General features: G+C 34.2%; 1 protein-coding gene across 2 annotated transcripts in view; it reads right to left on the bottom strand.

The window, feature by feature from the left end:
• Window positions 1-10,685, bottom strand: part of RPS6KA5 (ribosomal protein S6 kinase, 90kDa, polypeptide 5) — a 199,765-nt gene that overhangs the window by 46,678 nt on the left and 142,402 nt on the right. For both annotated transcript variants that reach the window (XM_011949415.1, XM_011949416.1), the window contains exons 6-7: window positions 5,966-6,049; window positions 3,058-3,161 (exon numbers count right to left, since the gene is read on the bottom strand). In XM_011949415.1, the coding sequence (XP_011804805.1) occupies window positions 3,058-3,161; window positions 5,966-6,049 (188 nt within the window). The remainder of the gene's footprint in view (window positions 1-3,057; window positions 3,162-5,965; window positions 6,050-10,685) is intronic.

Here is a 10,685-nt window from a genome sequence, read left to right as displayed (position 1 = left end):
TTTTTGTTTCTGCTTTCTTTTGCTTATTATCATCCTTGTGAGATATATCCATGATTTTGCATATGGCAACATTAAAATGAGCATTCTAATTGTGGAAAAAAAAAAAAAAAAAAAAAAACTTTGGCGCTAAATAAACTGAAACAGTGAGAAATCATTTTTCTAGCCTGTCTTGGAATAGGTACACTTTAAATTTTTAACGGTTTTACTGAAATACAATTGACGTACAATAAAATTCCCATACACAAAGTATATAACTGTATTTTTTTTAATTTCATGGAAGAAAATGTTCTATGTTTGATAAGTTTTGACATATGTATGCACCTGTGAAACCACTGCCACTATCAAGATAATAAACATACTCTTCACCTTCCAAAGTTTTCCTATGTTCCACTGTAATCTCTCCTGACCGCCCCCAATCCCAGTCCCCAGGCAACTGCTATTCTGCTTTTTGTCACTGTAGATTAGTTTGCATTTTCCAGAACTGGAATCATATGGTATATATTCTATATTTTCTCGCTTCTTTCACTCAGTGTAATTATTTTGAGATTCATCCATTTGCAAGTGTATAAACAAATCATTCCTTTTTTTAAGAGATAGGGTCTTGCTACATTGCCCAGGCTGACCTCACACTCCTGGGCTCAAGCAATCCCTCCACCTCACCCTCCTCTGCAACTGCGACTACAGGTGCACTACCGCACATGTCTTAGATAAATTCCTTTTCATTGCTAAGGAGTCTTCCATTTGTATGAATAAACCATAATTTGTTTAACCACTTACTTGTTGACAGATATCTGGGTTATTTCCAGTTTCTGGTTATTACAAATGAAGTTGTCATGAACATTCATGCACAAGTTTTTATATAGACATATGTTTTCATTTCCCTTGGTAATTACCCAGGAGTGGAATGGACAGATCAGACAGTGAGTAACATTTAACTTTTTAAGAAATTGCCTATTTTCCAAAGTTTTTATACCATTTTACATTTCCCCTTGCAATGTATGAAAGTTCCAGTTCCTCCACGTCTTTATTAGCACCTGGTATTATCAGTCTCTTTATTTTTAGCCATACTAGTTGAGTATATAGTAGTATTTCATTGATGTTTTAATTTGCATTTCCCTAAAGACTAAAGGTGTTGATAGTCTTTTCATGTGCTAATTTGCCACCTACACATCTTCTCTGGTGAATTGTCTGTTCAAATTTTTTGCCCATTTTTAAACGCGGTTGTTTGTTTTCTTGAGTTTTAAGAATTCTTTCTACATTCTGGATGCCAGTCCTTCAGCAGACATATGATTTAAAATTTTATCCCAGTCTGTGGCTTGTCTTTTCATTCTCTCAAACAGTTTTGAAGAGCAGAAATATTTAATTTTGACGAAGTCCAATTTATTAATGTTTTCTTTTATCGATTGCACTTTTTGTGTCATATCTAAGAAATCTTTACCTAAGCCAAGCTCACAATGTTTTTCCTTTATGTTTCCTTCCAGAAGTTTTATAGTTTTAGCTTTTACATTTGGGTCTATAATCCATTTTGAGTTAATTTTTCTATATGGTATGAAGTATTTCTTGAAGTTCACTTTTTTCCATCTGGACAGCCAGTGGTTCCAGCACCATTTGTTCAAAACTATCTTTACAGAAGTGACTTTGCATCTTTGTCAAAAATCATTTGCCACTGATCATTTGTCTGTCTTGACACCAAAACCACAATGTCTTAATTACTGTAACTTAGAACAAAGTTTATTTCAAGACTTCTATTTCTTCAAAGCTAATTTGGCTATTACAGGTCCTCTGCATTTTCATAATGAATTTTAGACCCAGGTGGTCAATTTCTAAAGAAAAAAAAAAATGCCTCCTGGAAATGTGACTGTATTGAATCTACAGTTCAATTTGGCAAGAAATAACATCTTAACTATATGGAATAGTTTCCTCACTGTGTGCTTACCAGTACTCAACTGAACACCTCTGCACATCTCTGGACTTCCCTCTGGGTGCCACTCTTCTCTCCCACACTCTGGCCTGCAAACTCTAGCTGTCTTGATCTTCTTGGACTCTCAGTTCCACTTCCTCAACTGCATCTGGGTTTTGTAGCCTGGAAATGCTCTCAAGGCAGTAAGCTGGGGCAATCACAGGGCTCACCTCATTTATTTTTCCGCCTCTCAAAGATCATTGTCCTTCACTTCCAGATGTCCAATGTCTTCAAATCTGTTGTTTCATGTATTTTGCCCATTGTTAAAATTGTTTCAGGCAGGAAAGTAAATCTGGTCCCTGTTATTCCATCTTCTTTGGAAGTGGAATCTCAATTTTTAATTTTTAATGCCAAATCTGTTCTCAAAGTTATAAAATTCAAGTAAAAACAGGACAAAAACATAACTAGTAATTAGTATAATGTTGGTCACTATTTACTTATTTGTTCATTAACCCATTTTATCCCTCAAATATTTACGGGGTTCTATATAGCAAGTACTGAGAATCAAAGCCAGACATGTCCCTTACTCTCAAAGAGCTTACAATCTAGTGTGACAGATAGACATTAATCAAATAATTATAAACAAAAATGTAACACTGCAACTGTGATAGCTGCTATGAAGGAAAAATAAGAGAATAATGCTCTGAGACCTACAAGAGGATAATTTTATGGTATTTGTTTCTGTTGAGCCTACATTCATGAGTTCAAAAATACCATTACTGTTTCTTCATGTTAAAGTCACAAAGAAATAAATTACATATACAGTGGAGAAAAAAGTATCCATTAAATAAACTTCTCAATATATGACGTATCTACTAAGTATAAGACAATATTCTAAGTGCTCTGGGGCACACCAAAATCATGACACTACAGATCATAAATTAAACTTCAGATTCAATTGGACACATACAATCAGTATAAAGAAATATAAAGGTAACATATCTATATGCTATATGATAGAAAAGAAAATTTACTACATAAACATCACTTTGTCTATCCTCATTTAAAAAAATTATTGTTTACATCAGCCTAACTGCAGAAATGTGATCAGTTCCTTTGAGAAAACAAGGTATTTATTTTATTTTGTTAAATCTTACCTAGATATCTCAGCTTGGGAATTTTTTTCTCCATCAACAGTGAAAGGAGATGCTCCAGTTAGTAATTCATACATTAGAACACCTAAACTCCACCAATCAACTGCCTATAAAACAACAATAATTTCATTTTATAGAATTATCAACTAAAATATTTTATAAGAAAGAAAAAAATGAAGAAAGCTATCTATTAGGAAAATGTTTTAAAAAATGATTTTGTACACCTCCTTCTATGTAAGGAGTATTAAATTAGCACATTCAAGAAAGACATCTAAAGAACAAATATCCAAGTATCCTCAGCACAGAAAGCGTGTTATTTCTTAAACTAGTAACCATTTACCTTAATTAAAAAAATTTAAATTTGATATAAATTTTTAAAATTTTAAGTAGGTGATATTTCTTTGGGCTTATGATAGGGAACTAAAGTATTCAGCTCCAGTGAGTCTTATGAAATGTCCAAAAATCAAAGAACAAAAAATGAAAAAAAAAATACCACATCCAAAGGTATGTTATTTTTTCCTAACTGCCTAAATCAATTTTTCTTCTAGAACCTATCACACATAAACCTCAGAGTCTTCACTGATGGGAAGATCTAAAATAATATAAAATAAAATGTGTTCTAATTTGGAAACCAATTTATAAATGCAGTTACCTGAACTGAGAACATAGCAAATTATACATAATTTAAAGAATATTTTATTTTATTTTATTTGAGACAGGGTCTCACTACGTTGCCGAGGCTGGTCTCAAAAGCTTTTGGGGTCAAGCAATCCACCTGCCTCAGCCTCCCAAAGTGCTGGGATTACAGGCGTGAGCCACCAAGCCTGGCCTAAAGAATCTTGATATATTGAAAATTACTTCTTTTGTAATTAGGCAAATCAGAATTTTAATAACTGTTGAACACATGAGTGTACACCAGTGGGAAATATTAACTAGATGTTAAAATTTCAAACTATTTGCTTTGAATTTCCGGGGCCTAAGTTTCAGAGAGGTGACAAAATTTATGGGCTTAGAGCTATTAAGAAAATACAGAGTGCTGACATACAAAACACATCAGGAAGACTAAAATCATGAGAGCAAAGGTATTTACTGAATATCTTCCCCACGCAGGCGCTATGATGAGCACTTTGCATACATTATCTCATTTAATAACTGTCAGGTTGTTCCAGGTGTGGGAAAAAATATTTATTGACTAGCTATATTCTGCACCTTAGGTAGGTAGAAATTCTAGGAGTAATACAAGATTTTCTTATGTGAAAATTGGTTCCATTAGGTCTTTGAAGATAATTTTCAAATTAACAGGTATAAATTCCTACCAAATTCCCCAACAGCTTCAAAGAATATCAAGAAGCAAACTAAACCAGCAATTAAACTCTTCTATTTATACAAGCAGTTTGACTGCCATTTGAGTCAGAACCCTCAGAATGTTTTGCTGTTGGATTCAAAACCATGTTCTTCAAATGACAAGAGATCAATAATCAGATTCTTAGCCCTGGGTCCCAAAACCAATAGCACACAAACTTGAAGAACGTGCTTTTAAATATATGATTAGCCATCAGGAAGGAGACCAGAGATTCTCCACAGCCAGATATCTGAACTGCATATGTGGGACTCTGAAAGGGAATGAAGGAGAAGGAAAGATGGGGAACCAAAAAATAGAATACCTTATTTGGATAAAGCTATTAATAAAACAGAAGTGTTAAAAAAAATGAACAAATTTTGTACCCTTTAATACAGAAAAAAATCCATGACCTACATTTTGTAACATAATTACTTAGAAAGTTTCTTCTAGAATCTTCATTTTGCACATACAAAGGGAAGAGAGGAGGCCAAAAAAATTGAGCTTTTTAGAGGGCTTAGGAAAACAAACTTAAACTATCTAGAACTCAGGATTTTTTCTTTCTCCTAGGGTTGTTAAAATGTTTATTTCTGTTGGGAAGATAATCAACAGTCTCCAGTGTCTCTGCAAAGTTAAAGGCAGAAACTGGGAATAAGAAAATATCACTGATTCCCTTATCATTGACCTCTCAGTGATAGCTTAAAAAGCAAATATTAACTAAAGGTGATACACATGACTATGTTTCCAAATGTTTTTCTCGGAGAAATTAAAAATGCCAAAAAATACTGTCCAAAACCATTCATCACGACTCAAACAGGAACAATGTGCGGTTTTACATGCAGTGACACTTCTGTATTGCACTGTGGTTCAGTTGCATCCTAAAAGGCCATGGTCTCATGCAAAAATAAGTAAGTAATTTTTTTTTGAGTCGCTGTCTCACTCTTGTTGCCCAGGCTGGAGTGCAATGGCGCGATTTCTGCTCACTGCAACCTCTGCCTCCAGGGTTCAAACATTCTCCTGCCTCAGCCTTCCGAGTAGCTGAAATTACAGGCACTCACCACCACGCCGGGCTAATTTTTTGTATTTTTAGCAGATATGGGGTTTCACCATGTTGGCCAGGCTGGACTTGAACTCCTGACCTCAGGTGATCCGCCCACCTTGGTTTCCCAAAGTGCTGGGATTACAGGTCCATAATTTTTTTAAAAGAATGGAGTCACAGTTTGTACTCTAAGAAATAGGCTCTCTCAATGGAAATAAAATAAAAATTATTTGACTAGTTTTAAGCTCTCAACTTTAATAAGACTGTTACTCTATAAAATAAAACACAATTCTCACCAATAAAACCTTTAAAAGGGAAATCTAGAATGTCCTAACCTTTCTATTATCTTTTTCTTCCAAAATACTAGATATCATAATGTGTTCAGGAATACAAAGCAAAAGAGAAAAAAAGGAAGGTAAGACAATCAACACCAGAAAGACGGCTCTGTTGAAGAGATGACTTAAGTTGTTAATTAGGATTCTTATAGTACATTTTATAGAAATATATAAAGAAGCATCAAAAATAGAACATACCTTGTCATGTCCTGAATCTCCCCCTCTGACAATATCTGGTGCCATGTATTCAATAGTTCCACAAAAGGAATATGCTCTTTCAGTCTTGAACAAACAAACAAAAAAGGGATTTGATTTCAAGCTAGTATGACAAGTGACAAAAGAAGAAAGTTGATAATACATGTTAGTGGTTGAGATAACTACAGTGGCAAAGTACTGGTAGAATCTACCTGACAGACCCTCTCTTCACTGGAACAGACCACCATCTACTTAATATGAGTCCTGGGTATATGTTATCCCATCAGAAAGACTTCTCATGCATGAAATGGTACCATCATCCATCCATCCATCCTTTCCATGAATCCATTCATTCATTCTTGTTCACTTTTTGTATGTGTGTATATTTCAGTTGTTGATTTAATCTTTTTTTTTTAAGAATGCAAATAGTCCTAGTAAGGCAACATGAACTGTCTAACACATTAGTTTGAATGACTTTATTAGGCAAGACTGAGAAAACACTGGGAAACCTGAAGACGGAGGAAAGACCAAATTCTAAGAAGGGGGAATAGTAAACCCAAAGATTAAAAAAGGATAAAAATTTTTTTTTCTACCTTACCATCTTGTGTCGGTTTGACAATGCTAATGTTATGTTTAACGATGGTAAACTAAACCGTCTTAAAAAAAAGATTATTTCTTAAAGGTAGATGTTTCTTTATTATAGAATTTTAAAAATTCAAAAGGGCTAATATATCATGCCTGAAAGTTAACCTAAAAAGTTATTTTTTAGACGATCAATTATGCAATTATGTAGCTCATTTATTATCTCAACTTAGAGTAAGCTCACAACCACCCCAAGTTAAGTGCTTATAAGATATTTCTTCTACATTTTCCATGTAATTTCTGGCCTCTCTTATAATTCATTTTAGCTTATCTGGTGCTTTGAGGGAGGAGTTGATGGGGTATACATTAAAAAATAATTATTTATTGGATAGAAATTCCAGAAGATAGAAAAATTAAGGCTTAAGTGTTGAGAAGTTCCAATCACTGAGAATAGTAGTAAACAAAGACAAAATTTCTTAATTCTCTCAATTATTTTAAACCTTTGCCATCTTACCCATCTTATATTTCTAAATCTATATTTGCTTCCTCCTGTGTTATTCCCTCTGGGTTCTAACTTTTAGGTCTCTGCCTAAACTTCCTAAGAGTTTATCTTCTATTTGTAAAAATATCACCAATTGTAACTTTTGAATTTTTATTTATTTGCCTACGAAGATGCATAATGCCTTAAAATAACTATACCAAGAAGACAAACTGATGAGATTTGACAGGGGAAGGATGTACCATAAAACATATTCCAGAGTTTCTGACAGGAGCAGGAAAGACTTCAAGGTAACAATTCTGCTATGCTTATGGTTTATTATTTGTTCAAAATACAATACTTTTTTCAAGTAACAATTTTCTCAAGGAGACAACCTATTTGACATTTATGCCCATACTATAAGCAACATTAGTCATCACAGTTAAAAAAATTGTGAATGAAAATTTACTTATGAACAAAAATAGCAGGAGTGGGATGTGTGCAACATACTAGCAGATAATACGGAATACTCATGTGTTTTAAGTGATTAGCCAATCAAGGAGGCTTCATTGCTCCTTAGAGAAAAGGATTCAATAACACTGGATAAAAAGCTGGTTTCCTTCTAAGGAGGAATCCCAATAGCAACTCAAATGCCAGACTCAAGTTATTTCTCCATAAAGGCTTTGATGAATTAATTCCTAGCTTTTATTTGCCAGTGTTTTGTCCTAATCATATCTGCCTGTGACAGATAAATTCTGGTGTAAAATCACCAATGAAAACAGTTTTTTTTTCTCATCCCATACTTCGAAAGACTCTTATTGTTGGCAAATCTCCACACAAATATCTAGAAATGTTTTATTTTTAAAAAGGATTACATATTCCATTGGTAACCGCCAAAGACTAGGCTCACAAGAAAGAAAGGGGAATTCCTGGGTGCCAGCCAGGAAGTGGGTACAGAAAACCAGAGAGGTAGGCATATGACCTAGTGCTGTGGCTACACAAAGGGAGGAAAGGTGAGTTGGTACAGGTCTCAGCAATCCAGAAACTTGAGTTTTAATACCCTGTGAGGATAAAAGATGAGGCTGTCAGCTCAAATGAGATGGGCTAGAATTACCACTCTTGCATAAACCTTGAAACCAACGAAAGCTAAACCTCAGTGAAAACAAACTACAGAAAAATAAATTCACCTGCTAGCACTCATTTGTTTCTCTCTAGACCCTAGTTGAACAAAGTTCCTCCTGTGAACTTAAATCCCTAGGTTTATGCTTCTTAGATTTGAGATCTGAATTTACTCTTCTGCATGGTATGGAGAAGTAGGAAAATGTGGCCAAACATGGTTACACCCCGGGACACATGACAGAACCAGAGATATTCTCACAACTTAGCCTGACCAGAATTCCTATAAAGCCCTGATGTCTTGATATTACTAAGGAAGTGAACTAGACTCCACAGATACAACAAATAGAAGGATTACTTGAAACAGTAGAAAAACAATCTGTAAATGACCAGCATGCTGTAAAAGATAAAAGACACAAAAGAAGACAGCCTGGGCAAGATGGCAAAACCCTGTTTCTACAAAGTATGTTTTAAAAAATTTGCAGGGCATAGTGGCACATGCCTGTAGTCCCAGCTACCTGGGAGACTGAGGCGAGAGGATCACCTGAGAGCAGATCGAGGCTGCAGTGAGCCATGATCGCACCACTGCACTCCAGTCTGGGCGAAAGAGTGAGACTCTGATTCAAAAAAAAAAAAAGGAGAAAAAGAATCAAACAGAGCTGTGCAAATAGAGAAATGAGGCAATAAAAAAGGCAGACTAAACATATTAGATACAGCTAAAGAAAGACAGTACATTAGAGGATACTTTTGCAACATTTTGGATAATTTTCTCAAGACTTAGTAAAATTGCTGGGCATGGTGGTTCACAACTGTAATCCCAGCACTCTGGGAGGCCAACGTAAGCAGATCACTTGAGGTCAGGAGTTTGAGAATAGCCTGGCCAACATAGCTCAAACCCTGTCTCTACTAAAAATGCATGGTGGCACATGCCTATAGTCCCAGCTACTCAGGAAGCTGAGGCAGGAGAACTGCTTGAACCTGGGAGGTGGAGGTTGCAGTGAGCAGAGATCACACCATTGAACTCCAGCCTGGGCCACAGAGTGAGACTCTGTCTCAAAAAAAAAAAAAAAAAAAGACTTAGTAAAACTTAAAGACTTAGTAAATTTGAGAAAATTACCCAGAATGTTGCAAAAGTCCTAAGCAGATTAAATAAAAATATATTCCTGAGTGGCCACATTCTACTTCTTCACTTGAGTGGTGGTTACAAGGGTGCTGCCTTATAATAATTCGCTGAGCCATACATTTATTTTGTTTTTGAATATGTTTTATTTTACAATAAAAAGAGAGACATATATATATATGTATGTGTATGTATATGTGTGTGTATCTGTATCTATATCTACATATCTCTCTCTATATATATATCTCACAGGTCCATTCCTAGATCTATTTATACCCAGCAGCTAAGTTATCAGTGAATATGCAGGGCAAAATAAAGCATTTTAAGACAAAGACAGAATTTATTAATCATTGATCCTTGCTGAAAAGAAATCTAAAGTATGTATTTTAGAAAGAAATAAACTGAACCTGAAAGAAAAAACTCAGATGCAAGAAGCAACAATAAGCAGAGAAAACAAATGTGTAAGTAAATATAAACAAGCATTGAATTTATAAAAGTAATAACTACACAGTAATGATTAACTTGTGGAAATTCAGTAGGTAGGACTAAAATACTAAATAACATAAAAATTAGATAAATAATTGAAGTTGAAGCATTCTAATGTTCTTGTAGTGGTCATCATTGTCTGAGAGATAATGGATAATTTCAGACTCTGTTAAGTCAGAGCGCAAGTTTAAAATCAGGGTAATATTACAGAAATGCCTTGTGTATAAAAATAAATAAGTAAATTAAATCAGGGTAATAACTGCTAAAAGAATAGAAATAGAATATACATGACTTCTAGACCATTAGGCGGACATGAAATAAAAAGATCTTAGTCATTTAAATAGAAGACAGGAAAAAAGGAAAACAGAAGCAAAGAGAAACACAAAGAAAAAAAAGAGAAATAAAAATATATCAGTAATCATAATATACAGGTATCATAACGCACCAGTTAAAAGACAGAAACTCTTGATCAAAAAATAAAATCCAGGTATATGCTATTTACAAAAGGCACACCTAAAACATAATGACAAAGAAAGATCGAAAGTAAAGAGATGGAAAAAGTTGTATCAGACAGCACTAACCAACAGAAAGCTGGAGTATCTTTATTAATAGGAGAAATGAACTTTAAAGCAAAAGACTTATTAAAATTATGTACATTACAAAATAATAAAAGGAACACTTCACTAGGGAAATAACTCTATTCCAAGCTTGAATATCCTCAAAAATTTGTGAAAAGCCGTAAAAATATATAAAACAAAAATGGAGATATATTCAAGGAGAAATGGACAAATCCACAATCATCTTGGGTATTTTAACATATGTTTCTTATAAACCGACAGATCAAGAAGGAACAATATTAGTAAAGATATTCAAGATTTGAATGATACTCAAGAAAATATACAAAATCCTCTATCAATTAGAGAATACAAACACAGTCTTTC

This window comes from Colobus angolensis, unplaced genomic scaffold (assembly GCF_000951035.1).
Source record: "Colobus angolensis palliatus isolate OR3802 unplaced genomic scaffold, Cang.pa_1.0 Scaffold3, whole genome shotgun sequence".
NCBI lineage: Eukaryota > Metazoa > Chordata > Mammalia > Primates > Cercopithecidae > Colobus > Colobus angolensis.
Note: the sequence above shows the minus strand (reverse complement) of the source record. Positions and strands in the feature narration are given on the sequence as shown.